Source organism: Rhinatrema bivittatum, chromosome 1 (genome assembly GCF_901001135.1).
Source record: "Rhinatrema bivittatum chromosome 1, aRhiBiv1.1, whole genome shotgun sequence".
Classification (NCBI taxonomy): domain Eukaryota; kingdom Metazoa; phylum Chordata; class Amphibia; order Gymnophiona; family Rhinatrematidae; genus Rhinatrema; species Rhinatrema bivittatum.
The window spans coordinates 656,005,098-656,024,680 of record NC_042615.1 but is presented as its reverse complement, the minus strand read 5'-3'; the positions used below and the strand labels follow the sequence as shown (position 1 = coordinate 656,024,680).

Below are 19,583 nucleotides of genomic sequence, written 5' to 3'. Positions count from 1 at the left end.
TACACGGGGACTCTCACTCACACAAGGCATTGATCTTTCCAGACAACAAAACGAAGAACTTGCTTTGGTTTTATTAATAATTATTGAAGCATTGCTGCTGTTTGAAAAAAGCTTCACAACAGGCTGGGGAGAGAAAAAAACAACTGAGAACTTGCAGGATACAGGACTTGTAATGATTTAGATTTCAGTCTATTAGACCGTAAATTCCATCAGTTAATGTACACATACTATATATATTATATAGAATATATGTGTGTGTGTGTGTGTGTGTGTGTGTGTGTGTGTGTACATACTCACACACACACACACTTACACGCTTTCAGAAACTATACCAAGTAAAGTGTAAAGGACCACTGGAGAAAGTAAACTTGGAAACAATTTTCCTACAATGATAACGCTCCGGATAAATGAGGAAAATAGCTATCATTTGTATTTAAAATGATTAAATTGGGTAATGTTTGATATTGGAGGTGGCGGACGGGGGGGGGGGGGCGCGGAGGGACAGCTCCATGAAAATATATTTTCTAAATGAACTCATCTAATTACCTTTCAGCGTTTCTCTTTCCTGGCTTTTGCAAATTATTTTCCCCTCTTCTCCCACCTCTAACCCTCCAAATTGAACCGACGGAATATTAGAGGATCTCCTCCCACCCACCCCCACATTTTATTGGATTGTATTTTTGTTTTTTTTGGTCGGCGAGACCGTAAATGACCCGCACTAATCAAAGGTCTCAGCAGCAAATAGCAGCGGGCAGGGAGATCTGAATGAAGAGAGTGTGCTTGCCAGGACACCCCCCTCCCTCTCCTTATCCTCCCCCCCCCCCCCCCAGCACACACACACACACACACACACACACACCCAAGTCGTAGGTAACAAGGCAAAAGAGTGAGAGAGAGAGAGAGAAAGAAAGAAAAAAAAAAAAAGAAGTGCTGTAGCCAATGGAGGGAAGGAGGCTTGGCTAACCTTCGCCTCCCGCTCCCTCTCTCCCCCCACCCTCCCCGATCCAGGGCTCTGACCAGTCAGTCGCCTTTGATTATCAGTTGCCAGCAGCCCCTCTCTTGGCTTCCTTGACACGAGCACCATATAAGGCAGCGATCTCCATAGAAACGTGTCAGTTTCAATAGTCGTGTCAAAGTTCACTATATACAGACAGTCGCGCAGATCCCCCTTTCGGAAACATTGCTCTGCTAGGCTTCCCGTTTCAACGCATTCATTTTTGGGTCTCTCTCTCTCTCTCTCCCCTCTCCTCTCTCTCTCCCTCACTCTCTCTCTCCCTCTCACTCTCTCGCCTCTCTCTCTCTCTCCTTCTTGCATATTCTATTAGTTGTGTTTTTTTTTTCCCCTTCTTTTTTTTTTTATCCCTTGTCTCTTTCGCTTCATTCTTGCAGCAGAAGGTGAAACTACAAGGGGTGCCTCAACGTCGTTTTATTGTTATTATTTTATTTTATAGAGAGATATATTTTTTTTTTTCACGTCGTGGTTGCTGTTTGGGGGCTCCAGCTGACTTTTATTTAAACTATTTAATACATAGCTATAAATATATATATATATATATATATATTTGGAGATCTCCAATTTTTCTTCCCCTCCTTTCCACCACCGGCACTGTAAAGAGAAGAAGAAGAAGAAGGAACAAGAAAGAGGAGAAAAGAAGAGGATTTACTGCTCGGCATACACTTTGGATCTCTGTTTTTTTTTTTTTTTTCTTCTTCTTCTCCTTTTTGCACATTGTTATTCGTCTGATTTGCCATCACTGAGAAATCGACTTCTGAGCACATTTCTTCTTTTTTTTTTTTTTTTAAATTAAAACATAAAACAAAGAAAAGAAACAAAAAGAAAGAGAAAGAGAAAAAGAGAGAGCGAGAGAGCGAGCGAGAAGCAAGCAAGCAAGCAACTGCTCTGGCTGGGCTGCAGGCTCCCGATTTCGCCCCGGCTGCCTTCCTGCATGGCGGACTCTGACTGCGCCCTGCCCTGGACCTGGCCCCCGGACACTTCCACTCCCTGAGCCTCGGCCGCCCCCTCCCTCCCCCCCCCCCCCCCCCCCCCGCCCTCTCGCTTCCCACCTTCGCTCCCTCCCTGCCGGACCCTCGCGACCCCCTCCCCCCTCTCCCCTCTCCGCTCGGGTCGGGGGCTTCCGCCGGCCGATGCTGCTCTGATCGCCCCCTCCCGCGGGCAGAACCTGAATCTCCCCCGTTAAGTGGCGGGGAGGGGGGAGGGGGAGTCCCCCGCGGGCTCAGCGGCGGCAGCAGCAGCAGCAGGGCAAGAGCCGCGGCCGGAGCCCCCCCTATGCGGGCTGCACATCCCCCCCTGCGCCGCCGCCTCCCTCCGGTCCCCGCCGCCGCCGCCGCCTCTCCTGCCGCAGGCGCCCCCCTTCCCGGCCCGGCCCCGGCGCCGCCGGGAGACAAAAGCCCGCGCGGGGCAGCCACCCCGAGCCGCCCTGCCCCGACCCCGCCGCCGTCCGGGCGAGCAGCCGCCCCCCCGCCCCGGCTCCGCCGGTGCCCTCCACCCCCCGCCCCGCTCCTCCTCCTCCCCCGCGCCCCCGGCAGCCCAGCCCGACCTCCCCCGCCCTGACCAGCGCCGCCGCCGCCACGCTCGCCGCGCTCCCCGGCACCGTGTGGGCCCGAGATATGGCAATGGTAGTCAGCAGCTGGCGAGATCCGCAGGAGGACGTGGCCGGGGGCAACCCGGCGGGCCCCAACCCGGCGGCGGCGCCGCCGGCCCGCGGGGGGGAGCCGCCGCTCGCCGCCTCGGCCGCCCCGCACACGCCGCTCACCCCCAGCGCGCCCGGGCCCCCTTCCACGCCGGGCGCCGCCGGCGACAAGGGCCAGCAGCAGCAGCAGCAGCAGCAGCAGCAGGGCTCGGGCCAGGGCCAGCAGCACATCGAGTGCGTGGTGTGCGGGGACAAGTCCAGCGGCAAGCACTACGGCCAGTTCACCTGCGAGGGCTGCAAAAGTTTCTTCAAGCGCAGCGTCCGCAGGAACTTGACCTACACCTGCCGGGCCAACCGGAACTGTCCCATCGACCAGCACCACCGCAACCAGTGCCAGTACTGTCGCCTCAAGAAGTGCCTGAAAGTGGGCATGAGGCGGGAAGGTGAATATTTCTTCTTCTGCTACCCCCTCTGCCCTGGCTGTGTGTCTTGTGTGGCAAAGTGCAGGGAGCCGAGCCGAGCGCCGGCTGCCTCTGGACACCCACCCCCCACCCTTACCAGCACCGAGAACTCCCCCTCTCTCTCACGCTCTCTCCATCTCGCTGCTCAGACATTTCTTTTGCAAGCACTGCTTCTTTTCTCCTCGTTCCTTCAACCCTCCACCCCATCAGTATTTATTTTTTTTTTAATTTGTTTTGTTTAGTGCATACTTTCCAAAACTTTGCTCTGGGTCCTCTGCTTTTCCCATCTTGCCATCTTCTCTGTTGTGTGTGTGTGTGTGTGTGTGTGTCTGTATGTACCTATATCTATATTTATTTATAGGTATATGATCAAAGTAGGATGACAAAAATGTGCTGCCATAATACATATATATTGTCCCTGTAGTGTGCTAGAGCCAGGAGCTTATTTCTGGCCTTGTATTTACTCAGTGTAAGAGGAAACTCCTGAAACAATCATGGCTTTGCAGCCCTGTCATTTATTTTTTCTCATGCCATCGTTGTGTCACTTCAGGAAGATCCATACTCTCTGCTAAAATTACAGCACATTTGGAATGATCTAACATATGATAATTTACTGCATACATTTTGCATGAGCTTTCAAAAACGTTAAACTTTGTCCTCAAATTCGCAATTAACATTTGCTATTAATAATATAGACTTATGTACAAAATACGTTATAGTTAAAGAGTAAATTTAGAGCAGCATTGGAGATGCCTTACCGAAAAAAAAAAATAAGCAAAATGATGTAAATGTCTATAAAAACTAAATTGTAAGGAAAACCAAGTTCTTGCTTGGAATCTGGAAAGGCTGACATCTATGACGACTTCATTTGTGGCTGCTGATAGCTGCACTGCCCTTTTGTATATGCTCCCGGAAAAAAAAGAAAAAAAAAAAAACAACAACTTTGAATTGTGCCTTCTTTTATTTGAAAATCAACCGAAAAGTAGCTCAGAGAGCAATCAGATATCTCAGAAACTGAGATGGTAAAATACTGGCGTGCATTCACTTGGCACAACGATAGATAAGTTAAGAAAACTCAATTAAAGCACTAAGTCCTGAAAGTGCAAATTGTGAAAATCTGCCAGGCTGTAGTCTTAATACTGAAGATATTGTTGTTTACAGGGCAGAGGGGGAAAAAAAAAAAGAAGAATGTTGGCAGAGATGAAGTAAAGCACACACAGACACACACGCACACATCTAAAAAAAAAACTTTGGTCAGCTTTAGGAACTCCAAGCATGCTTACGTTTTGCATTCAGATGGTTAATGAATCCAGGCTTTTTTTTTTTTTTTTTGCAGTTGCAAGCTTGTGCTCTCCATGTACAAAGCTGGCTGCATGATTTTGCAGTTGTGACGCGCAGCAAAGATAATAATATCCGGCTCTCCTTTTCTTTTACTAATGTTTGGCTATTGTAAGTTCAAACATATTTTTTAATTAGACATTTACTTCCCCTTCGGCGGGAAGATCTTGGATGATTGTGCTGGAAGATTGTTCTGCTTACTGCAAAGTTAAAATGTTTAGATGTGATTTTACCTTCAGGGAATACTTTCTAGCTCGTCTTTCAGAATACATATGCAATATTTTTCATAATCTGAAAATGCTATTTAAAATCAGTTCATTTGCTTTCAAAGCTTAAATGATTCCAAAATGTGCTTGGAATTCAAACCTTTATTTTCAGAAATTGATCTAGTCTGAGCCCTTATTTTGGATATTTTTCGAGTGTTTTTTGGGGGGGAGGGTTATACATGTTTTTTTGCGAGATTTTTTGTTTTGGCTTTGGGATTTTTTTTTAAATTTCATTTTGTTTTGTTATTTTTTGCATGATCAAACAATTGATCTGTGGATTAGAAAGGGAAGATATCTGATTATATGTGTATGAGGATATGTGTGTGTGTGTGTGAGTGTATATATATAGATAGAGACAGAGATATATATATATACACACACACACACTCAGACATACATACATCCACTTACTCCTGGAGAAATACATAATTTGCATGAATAAAAGCAGAAAGCAATGCCTGTCAAGAAGGGAGCCGGCCGGGCTCGTGGTGGGGGGTTTTTTTTTGGGGAGGAGGGGGGCTTTTCTTTCAGCCCTGGTTGCACATTTCCTCTCCTTTCTCCTCTCTGTTTTGTCAGCGGTTCAGCGAGGAAGAATGCCGCCCACCCAGCCGAACCCAGGCCAGTACGCGCTGACGAACGGCGACCCGCTGAACGGCCACTGCTACCTGTCCGGCTACATCTCGCTGCTGCTGCGGGCCGAGCCCTACCCCACCTCGCGCTACGGCAGCCAGTGCATGCAGCCCAACAACATCATGGGCATCGAGAACATCTGCGAGCTGGCGGCGCGGCTGCTCTTCAGCGCCGTGGAGTGGGCCCGCAACATCCCCTTCTTCCCCGACCTGCAGATCACCGACCAGGTGGCGCTGCTGCGGCTGACCTGGAGCGAGCTCTTCGTGCTCAACGCGGCGCAGTGCTCCATGCCCCTGCACGTGGCCCCGCTGCTGGCCGCCGCCGGCCTGCACGCCTCGCCCATGTCCGCCGACCGCGTGGTGGCCTTCATGGACCACATCCGCATCTTCCAGGAGCAGGTGGAGAAACTCAAGGCCCTGCACGTCGACTCGGCCGAGTACAGCTGCCTGAAAGCCATCGTCCTCTTCACATCAGGTGAGGAGGGGGGGGGGGGGAGTGTGTGTGTGTGTGGTGGGGGGGGGGGGGGGCAAATCGAGCATCTGCAATCCACCCCGGGACGGGGGGGCTTCTCGGCCGGCAGGGCTGCCGAGAGGGGGCTGCGATTCCTGAGCAGCTCTCTGGGCCCAGTCGATTGGGCTGCGCTGCTTGTTATTGTTGCTCCCTTCTGCTGAAATCAGAGAATGAATGATTACTCGTTGTGTCTGTGACAGAGCTGCTGTGTAGTGATCGGTGTGTGTGTGTGTGTGTGTGTGTGTGTGTGTTTTGCATGTGTGACTCTGCATGTGCGTTGCTTTCACTTTTAGCGTTTTCGATTTTATTGTTGGGCCAAGAAGAGGTTGGCAGAGGAAATAAGCAAAATAACATCTCCTAGGTCCTGCCGTCTGCTTCTCTCCTTGTCGGCAGTCTTTCCCTAGATTCGCAGTTGCAAAACTTATCGGCGATCAGAAAAAAAAAAAGAACTGGACAAATTCCTTACAAAATGACTGAAAATGTAGCAAGCACACGTTAAAAATATGAGGTTGGAAAGCAAAAAGGGGATGCACCAGCCTAGAGATCCATTCTCTTCAGTGTACAAAGCATATAAGTATGAAAAAAGAACAGGCTGGCAAAAAAAAAATAAAATAGTGTAGGCAGTGCTAACATTCATGTGGGCCTGTTAACAATTTACCTTACCATATAGTTTTTCGATTTAACTTGTGGGGAAACACATTCAAATTGCCTTGCAGCTAGTCCCTTAAAAACATCTTTGTACTTGCAACTTGCAACAAGGAAATGTGAAATCTCTTTAACTCACTTCCATGCAGGCCTCTGGAATGTAAACAGAACGCTTCCCCCACCCCCTCCCGAAATCGTAGCCACCACAAAAAAAAAAAAAAAAATTAAAATTCAGTCAAAATGGGAATGTCATAAATCTAAGTTAAAACTAGGCAGAGCCGGTATATTAAAGGTATTCTTAAACAAAGCTGGCAAATCGTTCACGGGCCTTGCTTAACAGTAAGCAGTTTATAATCCGTCAGTATTTTAGTTACCTCTCATGCATGAAAAATAGTATTTACATGGCATTAAATGACTCTTAAATTTGCACAATATTGTAATGTAGCAAATGCAGTATTAATATCGATTTGAAGATCAAATAATTTATTTAGACAGGAGGATCTCATTTGTATGCAGGGCGGTCAGAGCCACCTACTTTGATGACTGGCCCCTTTCACTTTCAGCGCAAATGCAGGTCTGGGAGAGACTGGTGGAGGGGATATTGCTCTGCAGCGGGGAGAGAGAGTGGATCTCGCAAACAAACGGAAGATTTACCGAGCAGCCACCTCGGCATTTTATCTTAATAAGTCTTCCTGATGGAAACGTGTTTCTCAAACCTGACAAAAGAGACTGGGAGGGAAACACAGTGTGGATCTGGAGAAATCCTGCACACTCTCACACACATTTTTCATGCTAATCCATTTTCTAGAGATGAATCAAGAAAGGGGACAGATTATGCGAGATGGTTCTTTTTTTTTTTTTTTTTCTTGGGTGCAGGTTGGGGCATTGATTAGGAAGGGGTCAAGTTAACTGGACTTGTTTATGATATGATGGGAGGTAGGACTCCGGATCAAGCATTTAGGAAAGCAGCAGTTTCTTTGTGTGTGAAATCCCATCCTGTTGTGGCTGGGTTACTGTTGCAGGTGTTGATTCCATCAGCTTTGACTTAATTTTATTTTAATTTAATGAGCACAAATAATACAGGACCGCATAAGAAAAAGTTTCTTAAAAATGGGGGTGGGGGGTGGGGGGGTCATATTATTAATACTTTAAATGCAACTGAATAAAAATAAATTGTCAGTCGAGCTGTCAGGAGTAATTTACCTTGCTTTAACCCCTCCCTATCCCGCCCCTCCCCCAGTACACACATTTCCACCTTTCACCAAACTTGTTTTGATTGCCTGCCAGAGGGGAATTCATGGGAAACTTTCCCCAGTCATCCAACTTCTAAAATATTATTAATTGAAAAGTCGTTATAGAGATATTGACCAAACTAGTTTGCCGAGACCATAAGTATTTCAAACCGGCCTAGGGGGGTTCTCATTTTGTGGCTTTTGCAATTGGGTTTCGCGTAGTATTTTCAACTTAATATTCTGGACGCCATCCAATGGCTGGGTCATGACCCAGACTTCCTTTTTACTTTATTAATTTATACAGCAAAAATAATTCTTCAAATAAATGAAAGCCGCCCAGAGAGATTAATTCTGTTTAGTTAAAGCAAGGGTAATACATTTCAGAATGCATCTTTTAGTATATCTTGTATGTATGAAAGCTTTAAGAAAGGATATCGTGACGCTCCCGGTTGTTGATGAAGCCTGAGTGACCTAAATAGTAATTATTATTTATTTACATAATTCCTTTTTGAACTAGACAAGAAATATTGAACTTGTATTTGCTTACAATAATAGCGTGAGAATAAGTGAGAAAGTGTCAGACTGTCCCTTGCTTATTTGTAACTATAATTCAGAATCTGTAAATGGGTTGAAGTACAATTTGATGCATATGTTGCGGTTCTCATGGATAAATGTCATCGTTTTTGTAATACAAAGTCCCTTAATGCCACTTAAGTCCGGTATGGGGGAAAGGGAACACATAGACTTTTAAAATAGTTTTTATTTATTTTTTAATAGCCGTAAAGCTCAATGTGACCATATTAATTCATAATTGCACAATTGGGTTTAAGCAGTGCTTGGCGTAAAATTGTAAAGTCTTTCTCTTTCCCTTGTTTTTGCTTCAGATAAGTGCAGAAAATGAAACACCCAGTGGCCATGAATTTATACATGCACTTATCATAAATATCTGATAAATATTTTACAGACCTTAAAGATGTGACATATGGGGCCTAAAGTCTGCTATAATGTAGCAGTGCTTCAAAGCTAAATCATCTTTTATTGTATAATTATTAAATAATGAACGATAAACAGCAAGCTATATGGAATAGTTAGTCTGATCATACATGTGTTAATGGACTAGTAGGTCAAAAGTAGGCCCGGTTTGATGTGATTTGTAACTCAGCAGTTGAGCTATGAAAAAATAATCCAGAAGCGAAACTAGACTATCCGAAACGGAATTGCCGGGATAATTGTGTTTCTGAAAGATGCATTGTCTCTCCCTCAAGTCAAAGATACCTTTTGTCGGAAGTTGTTGAATTATACAGTCAGTTTTATTTGTATTTGCTTTAGGCCATGGTTCTGTTGCGGAAAGTGCTAAAAAAAAAAAAAAAAAAAATCCTTTCCTTTTTTGATTCACTTCTCCAATCATAAAAGCATGAGCTTATAAATTGAGTCGTGCTATATACACACACAAGTCTTACTGCTAACAATTGTGGTGTGGCACTATTGCATCCCCAATTCTGGAATGTCCTTTTGGGGGCCATTAAACTGCATCAAGTCATTCCCTGATCTGTAGACTGATAAAGCTCTGCCTTTGATCTGCACGAGACCGCACAGCTCTCTGACGGCTCTCATTTCGGCTCCTGTTTTTTTTTCTTCTTTTAAATATTTATCGTTAATATAAGGTGAAAAAGGAGGGGGATTTTTCACCGATTGCTTTTGCTAATGTCTCCAAGCCCAGCTTCTTCTTTTCCTCATTCACTAGTCAGTTGCTCTATGGTAATCTGCTGTTTGTTTATAAATAAGACGTGGTTTTTGGTGATAATAGAGAAAGCAGAAATATTCCGTCGCTCCAAGATGCTGATCTGCACTTTGTTCTAAGAAAGAGCGGATTGTGGCGGCAGCAGCATGTGGGCAATGCTTAGGCAGTGCAGGCGAGCGCAGCTTTTTTTTTTGTGTGTGTCTGCTGGCTGCAGATGTCTCCTCAGCAGCTTGGAGTAACCAAACCATATTCCTCGAGATTATTATTATTACTATACAAGCTTAGTGAAAAAGGGAAACGGTTTTATTTGTAGCTGCAAGCCACAGACGTAAGCATTGTCTGTTTCGAAAGGCATTGTGGATTTCTCCCCTAGCCTTTTCAAAAACCGCACATACATTGCTGTGACCATTGACTCCAGCAAACCAAGTCCACCAAGGCGCCTTGCTATTATATATTTGACTCCTTCATGTGCAGTCCAAGGTGCTGCAAATGGGGTTTTAAAAAAAAAACCAACAACAACAACAACAAAAACTTAATTTAGTCGCTGTTCTCTGTCGATTAGCGATTAATTTCTGTAACAACAATAAACACTGAGAGAGAGAAAAAAAAAAATCAGCTAGCGACCGAGGAAGCTGCCTCACTTGAGACTGAGGACAGGTTGCTGTGTAAGAACATGGCTTCAGATAATTTCTGTCTTTCATTATTCCATTCAAAGGTGAAGAAGGAAAACAAAGAGAGAAGGTGCACGGGGGATTGGGTGAGAGGGGAGTGAAAGCTTTCAGATATGCTGTCTCGCTCGCTGTGGGGGGAGGGGATATGAGGTATGTAGTTTAGTGATTGTGTGTGCGGGTGCATAATGTGTATATAATTTAGAGAGAGAGCGAGAGCGTGTGTGTGTGTGTGTGTGTGTGTGTGTGTGTGTGTGTGTGTGTGTGTGTGTGTGTGTGTTTCAAGGCCCTGGTATCATTCTCTATACTAACTACTCCTTGTATCTTTCTCCCCCACCCCCATGCTCGTGCGGATCCCGAGTAGATGCCTGTGGCCTGTCAGACGCGGCCCATATAGAGAGCCTGCAGGAGAAGTCCCAGTGTGCCCTGGAGGAGTATGTCAGGAGCCAGTATCCCAACCAGCCCAGCCGCTTCGGCAAACTGCTACTGCGGCTCCCCTCCCTGCGCACGGTCTCCTCCTCGGTCATCGAGCAGCTCTTCTTCGTCCGATTGGTAGGTAAAACCCCCATAGAGACCCTCATCCGAGATATGTTACTATCCGGCAGCAGCTTCAACTGGCCTTACATGCCCATCCAGTGTTCCTAGAGAGCAGAGCAAACACAACCGAGGACCACAATTTTGGAGACAAAATTAAACTGAGACACAAAAGTGATTCAAAAGAGTGAGTAGAGAACCGTATTAAAGACTCTTTTTTTTTTTTAGCATCTGTGAACCTGCTTGAGAGGAACAAAATAAAACAAAAACAAAAAAACACTTGGGTCTATGAAACAATTTGGAAAAAGAAATTGAAAAGGACCATGGGGTTTTAATATAAGGACCTTCCTGGATTTATTGCAGACATGCCATGGATATATTCTGTACAGGAAAAAAAAAAAAAAAAAGAACTGACCTGAATTCTGTGTAGAAACACAAACACTTACCACGAACATTGTTATTCATTTTGTAAAATATTAGTCTTTATTTTCATTTTTTGTAAAATTTAAAACATCGTATGCGCATAAAGAAAAAAAAAGAAACAAGAATTAGGGGAAATAACATTTTCCAAATAATTATAAAAAAAAAATTGTCCTGTGTCTATGTATCTATATCTGTTTTGTATTTTTTTCTGGTTCCAAACCAGGTTTTCTGTGATTCTATACTAATAATTTTTGATATAACCCTTTGCTTCTTATACTGAGTGCGATATATGTTGTCGAAGCTATGTTCTTCAAGAATTAAAATTGAAGTGAAAATTTAAACAAAAATAAAAGAATTTAGCAAAAAAAAAAGTGAGTCTTGTTGCTTAAACCATGCTAAGGGCGCTTGTGAGGGGCTCTTGATTTTGTAAGAGGTCATTAAAGTGCGCCGGGGGGGGGGAGGGGGGGGGCTTCCAAGGAGTTTTAGAATGTGCACAATGCCCAGAAAGGAGCCTGAACTGCCAGCCCCTGGAAATGAGTAATAAGACTCAAGAAATGGACCAAACCTCCTGCCCGGATGCCAGCCTCACAGATAGTGTTGCCTTATGCCTTTAAGCTCATGGCATATTTTTTTTCCATTAGAATTCGCACTAAGCCCCCCCCCCCATTATTGTTTCCTTTTCTATTTCATGGGAAGTGGACGCCCTGTACGTTCTGTTACCACTGTGGGGAGAGTAATTCTTTCTCTTCTTCGTTTGTTGCAAAGATGAGGCTTATCACAGGCTTTAAAGATCTAACAATGTACATTATTATTTTCTCCATTTTTTTTCCTACTCTCTGCTCAAGCATCGGCATTATTTGTTCTCCCCTCTTTTAAGTGCAAAGGCTATTCCAAAACCCATTAATACAGTAATCTGACCCGAGGTTTTTCGCACTGGGTGGTGTATATATATTCCATACGTTCATTTTATTGTAGATATATGAAAGGCGAATTGGAAATGTGTACTCACCAAGCCCCCAGCACCAGCACCACCACTATCCCTCCCTCTCTCAATTTTAATTTAAAAATCATTTCCATAATGGGGCCCCTTTGAAGGTAAAGGCTTCACAATGCATATGGCTGCTGGTGGTGCAGGTCTCTGTAATAGCTTTCAGTGCATTAATGTTTTATAGAATCCGAGACAGAGCTGTAAGAACACATAATGCCAAGGGAGCTCTTTCTTAACGTATTAATAAAGCCGGATCTTTAAAATAACACCCCCAAACAAACCCGAATTAAGCAGAATTTTCAATTTGAAGAATCATTGGCAATGTTTTTCGTTTAATTTGCTGTCCATACTCTTCAGATTCTTTGCATTAACAAGATGGGGTTTTTAATATTCTAAGCGCACAGGATACAAGGCCAGAGGTATATAGGCACTTATATATGGATAATCAGCTGGAAATGATTATTATACGTATTCCATCACGTTTCTATATGGAGACATTGTAACCATAGCAGCAAGTATATATGGGCGATTATTTCAAATCTGTACACATAAGAGCAGGGAGTGAAAATTATTCCCCTATCTGATTCTTTTCTTTCCAAATGCTTTATATAATGAGAGAGGGCAAGATAGGTTGAGGTAAGACAATGAGATATTGAGATCTTTAATCCATAAATTCAAATAGAAAACACATCCTTGAGTAATTCGTTGGTAGTGGTCTTAGGTCCACCAATTTTGTTCTAAGCACACCATGATATTTCTTTTTTGTCAACCCCCCGCCCCCCAACTTCCCCAAATGATATGGAAATATATTCATGACCGTGTTATCCCACAGATGCAGAGCGAAACATTTTCAGGTCAAGAAATTTTATTTTTTCAATTAATTGCAGTATTTCTAAATGTAAATACACCCACTGAGAGGAAATGTCTATCTTAGAGATGCTGAAACCGACTTTGTCGTGTGAAATGCAAGAATTATAGAGCAGTATAACTTTTAGAGGAAAATTGTCTTCAGATGGCTTACATATTAATCTTTGTTCCTGGATATTGTCCTTAGTCACTGCTAAAGCTCTTGGACAGTCACATGTTTAACTGGAAATATTGTTGCATCTGGTCACACCATTCGAGTTTTAAATGCTGCATATGTCGACACTGAACATGACATGAATTCCTGATAGGTTTCTGATGACTTGGTTTTCACATAATTTGCTATCTTTCAAATTGTTCTCTTGCCATTCAGCTACAGTATGTCCTTGGTTAGTCTTAGGCTTATTATTCCCTGATTCTGATGCAGCCCTCCAAGACGCATTAATAGCTTTGATGATGTCTTTCTGTTAACTACCGTGTGGTGTGGCTTATGGCGGCAGCTCAAACTACACCATCAATGCCTCTTTTCTGTAAAAGTGTTTGGCTTTGCAGGATGTGCTGGCTGAAAGTTTGTCATCACAAAAAAAAAAGCAACCCCCCCCCCCCCCCCAAAAAAAATCCCTCTCCCCAAAAAAAGCAAAAAAAAAAAAAAAAAAGAAAGAAAACCTCCCAACAAATTCAGAACGTTTCCAAACCCATGCTAAAGTGGTTTTTAAGAAGGATGGAAACCTGTGAAAAATGGCAGATCTTTTCTACTGACTTATAATATGCAATCAAAATAACTGTTTAGAAATTCTGCAAACTGTAAGCTCGCCTTGCTGATTCTAGGATTTGCTTCTGGGTTATGATTGGACGCTTGACTGATATCATGACTTTGATAAATAGGGCAATTCCTAAGCCTTGCAAGCTAAAGATAGTCGGAAGTGTATCAACGCTGTTGGGTTTGTTTTTTTTTTTTTTTTGCTAAGTACATTTTTATTTAAACTTATTTCAGCATCTTCCTGCAAACTCATAGCATGGTCTTTTTAAATAAACACACAGCAAACACACACTTTAAAAGTTAGCTGAGAAAATAATTGCATATCTATTCGACTATATCTATATACAATCACTCAGCTACGTTTTCAAGCAATTTTCTCAGTAGGAATCAAATATTTGTAAACCATCGTGAAGGAATGCATTTCAGAAGGAACTTAAAGAACGCCTGTGCATATTGTTTTGTATTGCTCAAAGTAAGGTTTAATTTTTAAATTTTTATAAGTGCAGTAACTCATTTTATTTTACTCTGACCCTGCAAAACTGAGAGTTTAATAATGTCTTTCACACTCACTCCCGCTTATGTAAAATTCTGTTTTAATGTTCAATAAATAATGTATGTTAGCTAAAATGCCTTATAGGATTTCTGTTTCTTCAAGCTATATTAAACCAGAGTAAAGAAGGACAAGTAAAAGTAACATTGTCCATAACAAAGGAAATACGAGGTTACCAATGCAGAGGGAGAAAAAAAACCCAGTTTCACCAATATAAAATGTTTCTTCTACAGTAACTTCCTTTATTTAAATTATTTGTGACATATGAAAGTCAAATATTTCCTTTTTAACCCAAACACTCATTGAGCGACTAAGAACTTCGCTCCTTGGAAGCAAATTTGAATTTTTGTAGCCACTAGCTTTTTAGTATTTTTTTTTTTAAGGAATCTGAATACGTTTTCTTCAAGGAATTCCAGAAAAGTGAGACCAGATATAATCAGCCTTTGGAAAGAGATGTGGATAGATAGGTAGACGGATAGATCGCAATTAAAAGCTACAATACTGTATCAGTAATGAAATAAAAAAGAAAATAAATGGCCAATATTACTTCTACATTTCCTTCCCTTTCATGGATACGTTAAGACAATTGAAGGCGTTTCATTTACTCGTGTTTAAAATAAATGTTTCCTAGAACTGAATTTTAATCCCGTCTAAATACCACAATTGTCTTACTCGGAGGGCATCATAATCGTCCACCTCTCTGAGGTGCTTTCCAGAAAGTTTTACAAAGATAATTGCTTTAATAAATACAATAAGAAATGGATCAATTAGCCGATCTACTAAATAGCTGTACTTGGTTTTACATTAAAAGTACTAGAGGGAATCTGTTAAATTTCAAAATACTGTGCTCCAGACTATTGCTCGAACACACTGTACCGTACTTTTTAAACCCTGTTTCTTTCTTAAATAATTTCATCCGTGGCAAGAAGGCTGTTTTGTCACCTATGCCAGCACTAAGGACATTTTGATCTCTACTAATGGAGGATGGATGGAAGAGAAAGGAAAGAAAGAAAGAAGACTGGTGGATCTGGGAACACAAGTGGGAAGTAATAAAAGTCTTATTAATGTGCTTGCTCAGGATACATGGCCTCACCAGGTCTTTTACTTAGAAAACCAAAGAGGGCATTTTTCCCCCCCTAAATGAGTTAAAGAGTCATTTACCTCTGTCTTATTCTATTCATCAATCCACTAGTCCAGAGATCCTAACATGAAACTATTTGTTTGCTTACACAACCAGCTGGGCGCAATTTCACGTCTGAGATATCTATCTGAAAGCGCCTCTCATTGATTATCCCTACTTGTCAGCGAATTCATTTTCCAACTTTCCCCCCCTTTTTCGTTTTTTTATTTTATTTTGTTCTACTTGCATTTTTTTTTTGTACACGAGGAACTACTTTCTCCAAGTATTTCCAATATTGCTCTGGTCAGAACAGTTTTAATTTATCACAAACATCTGGATAATGAAAACATAAAACAAACAAACAACAACAACAAAAAAAAAAGCCCTGCAAAGATCGCCAGGGCCACGATCCCATAGACAAAGGTGAATTAAACACTGCGGCTCTGTCAACACAAAGAAACACACTACACGTGTGCATCTGATTGCCTAGAAGCAAAATAAAAACTGGTATATTTGTGTATTTTTCTATGCAGTCTGCAGTGTAAGGTGCTCTTCCTGTGTCATTCGAATGCAAACTATCTGTGCTTTCCACGCCGTGGGATTTCATGCTTTTAAGATGTTCGGTCTATATGGTCTGTTTGTTATGTTCACTTATTTTTCTCTATCTAAACTGGCGTATGCAAAATGTAGAGAGATGTACAACTGGGAAAAGGGAACTGAAGTGTTTTGGGCACATGGTTTCCGTTACCAGAGACATAAAACAATGTATACACAGGTTTCTAAATGTGATTATGAATCAAAAGGGAAAACAAAACAACATTTAATGAGATAGTTCAGCATCAAACTGTATCCTTTTTCCAGTTCTGAAAAAAAAAAATGTGAGCAGGGTTCCAAAGCTGCCTGGTCAGCCTGACAAGAGAATCCCTGTTAGTAATCTCAATGATGGCTGTATAATAGTGTATATACATCTCCTTGTCTGCAGAATCCTCCATCAGGCTTAAAGCAATGGATCAAATCCAAAACTACAGGGTATAAAATATCCCCAGTTGTAAGGGGGAGGTAGGGGGAGGGGGGTGTCCTTAAGGAAGACCAGCCTGGTTGCTGTAAGCGATCCTTTGTGTTGATTTAGGAAGACATTGGCTGTAGAGAACGTTTAAGGCTGATAATATCATTGCTCGGCCAGATAAATAAAGCACTGGCCAAACCGTGGGGTCAGTTATCGATCTCCGTACTGGGAAGGAGGGGGGAGGGAGGGTAAGCATGTTAGAGAAGGGGAAACAGAGAGAAGGAGAGACAGAGAGAGAGAGAGAGAGAGTTGCAGTCTTCATCCAGGCTTTTGCAAAAGCTCATTAGCATTCCCTGTCCATGGACCTGCACTGACAACTAACAGAGATATCCAGCTCGCCACTAGGCCTCCTCCCCTTTTGTCTTCAAATCTCTAAGAGCAACAGATTTATCTGTGAGCGCCGTAAAGTAAACTTACATTTGGGCCGAGGATACGCAGCATTTGGCAAAGATTTTAACCGAGGCATACTTTAACAGAAATTGTCAATGACCCATTAAAACGTCAGCTACAGATAATGAAATCCCACATCTGCGTGCGTGTCCTTAGTCCACACGTGTATGTGCTCTGTAAGTACAGCTCCGATGTAAGACTGAAGAACATATCCATGTGGGTGACTATTTTTCTGCAAGGCTGAACGTGCAGATGGTTCACAATCAGACTGTGGTTTTATATCTGTTTCTTTTCTTCAGTGCAGTCTATTACATAGCTATGTACATTAAAAAAAAAAATGAACAAGATATTGCCTGTATTATTTCAATGCATTTGTTCATCTCAAATAAAAACGATCCTGCGGTTTTAACTCTCCTATTTTATCCGCTTTTTCTGGCTACTTTTTTTTTTTTTTTTCTGTGCAATTACATTTTAACAGCATTCAGACAGAATAACTATGAAAGTGTTAGGAAACGAGGTGCTTGTTGCAGTAGTAGTAGTGCATAGATAAAACCAGTCAGGGAGTTTTGTGCGAGAGAGTACAAATTATCCCATGTTGACAGATGTTTGTCACTTAGTAACTTCTTTCCAAGTTTTTTTTTTTTCCTCCTCTAAGCCTTCTTTCTAGCTTGCTTTGTTGTTTTAAAATATGCATGTCTCTCAGGAATGCCAGTCACGAGTCCAAACTTTGTGTGCAACCTCCCACATGAAATGATCCTTTTATAGGGAACCCGATATGTCTCAATCTGCACTTCACTCAAAGCCTCTGGGTTTGAGGCACTGGTCCCTGCTCAAACATAACTCCGCAGAAAGGAGATTCCTCCTAAAAGTCCCCACGAACGTCTCCCGGGGGAGAAATATAGCTCAGATTATTAAAGAAGGCAGCGGCCAGAGGGAGATTGCCTGCAAACAAAACAAAACAAAAAAAAAGTAAGAGTTTTCTTTTTTTTTTTTTTTTCTTTTTGTGATTGAACTTGGGCTGTCATTAGCAGCAGGTTTATCACCACCAGGTACTTGTACTTAAGTGTTAATCGTGTGCCCTGCAAGAGAGAGAATGACGGGAAAAGAGGACAGCGGGACCCAATGACACGTGAGAAGGAACAACAGACGGAGCACAAGCAACTTTCTAGAAGCCTACAGTGAACTTTACTCTGCACCAAGCTACCGCACCGATTCTCATGAAATAAAACGTTAAAACAATGATATGTACATGCCGAAGTGGAGGTAACGCCGACATTTAATGAGCGGTTAATATATAAGAGGTAACCCCGCCAGAATATGGGAATTAGTTGGTGGAGGACGGGAAGTCAAATAAAGGGAACGTTAATCGGGTGCCATTTATCCTGGGGTAGAGCTCGCCCTTGGCAGAGGTCTAGTTCTGGGTGTGGATCGTGCCCTTTCACGCTAGGAGACTGCCCCGTTTGATTTCAGTGCTATAATTTAATCAGTTTCATAAGTTTAAATGAAGCCTGACACAATGACCCAAGGAGGCGTTGCATACATCAGGCCAGAAGCGAGGCCTCCGCTGCCCCGGCTTGATTTCTAAATGAGGTGAACAGGCGAAACTTCTATAACCCATACAACAACAAAAAATAAAATTAGATGAGAGATGCTTTTTGGGGTTGGTTTTTTTTTTTTTGTTTCTTCACACATATCGTTTGGGTTCCGGAGTGACGTCAGCAGTTTACTATCCTATCCCCTGATGGAGACGTCTGTGGGGGTGGGGGGAGGGCGCAAAATGAATCTCCTCTTCTTACCTAAACCTCCATTAGGAGCCTGCAAAGCAGGGGCTGCGATGATCCCGATTGATATGACACCTTTACCTACTTTCAGCTAGATCGCCGTGTTCGAACATATGGAAAGCACGCAGGCCCTGATCACTTCGAGAAGCTGCGAATGCACGAGCTTTCCGCAATATTTACAGCACCACTTTTAATAGACACCAGATGGTTTGCGACTGTGCTGCCACAGCCAGCTCGCTTCCTAGCTTTTAACTCAGCAGCATTTTGTTGCAATTACACTCCATGCTGATACCAATTTTATCGGTGACCTATTTTTTTTTTTTCATAATTTGCACGATTTTATGTTTAAAAAAAAAAAAAAAAAAGCGCCCCCATGGTCCCCTTTCTAAAGGGCAAGGCTCAGCAATGATTTGTCAAGAAAAGGTTGCGGATTTTCGTGCGTGTTCAAGGACCTATTTAGTGGTTTCTGGTACTTGGACCGCACCTGACCTGCGGTTGGCTTTTACCAGGAAACTTTTACAAACAGTGAGACTGTTTTGTTTTTTTTTCTTGTCCTTTACTGCGTCACCGAACACATGCCTGCATTTTCTCATGAACCCGAAGTCCTCAAGCAATCTACCGCTGATGAGCATATGTCCCGAGCAATGTGAGGTCTTGAGGAGAAGATAACAAAATATTGCAGGGGCTTGGGATTGTCATCTCTTAAGCATGGCGCTACATACTTAATTAGTTGCAACAGAATATGAATACAAAAATTGAGTTCACGATATTTATTAAAAAAAAAGTCACATTCTAAAGTTGAGCATGATCTTGCCGGAATACAATAAATAAAAGCATTTCGGTACAGTCCTCTCTAAATGTCACTGTGGTAGAAGGTAGAATAAAATCCATCCCGGGCGGATGGTGGAATCTACCTTATTTCCCCTGCTATAAACAGTGAATAGTGTACCAGAGAGAAATGGGGT

The 19,583-nt window shown here is 42.7% G+C and overlaps 1 protein-coding gene across 3 annotated transcripts; it reads left to right on the top strand.

Moving 5' to 3' along the window:
• The first annotated feature begins 2,188 nt into the window (after window positions 1–2,188).
• On the top strand, window positions 2,189–11,117 carry NR2F1 (nuclear receptor subfamily 2 group F member 1). 3 transcript variants are annotated; one of them, XM_029573283.1, is made up of 3 exons: window positions 2,189–3,094; window positions 5,293–5,820; window positions 10,507–11,117. In XM_029573283.1, exons 1-3 carry the CDS (start codon window positions 2,629–2,631, stop codon window positions 10,785–10,787), a joined length of 1,275 nt encoding a protein of 424 aa, XP_029429143.1. In that variant the 5' UTR covers window positions 2,189–2,628; the 3' UTR covers window positions 10,788–11,117. The 3 variants fall into 3 exon arrangements, with proteins under 3 accessions (XP_029429143.1, XP_029429133.1, XP_029429152.1); XM_029573273.1 differs by having other exon boundaries at window positions 2,495–3,094; window positions 5,296–5,820; XM_029573292.1 differs by lacking the exon at window positions 2,189–3,094 and adding an exon at window positions 4,457–4,561.
• The last annotated feature ends 8,466 nt before the right edge of the window (window positions 11,118–19,583 follow it).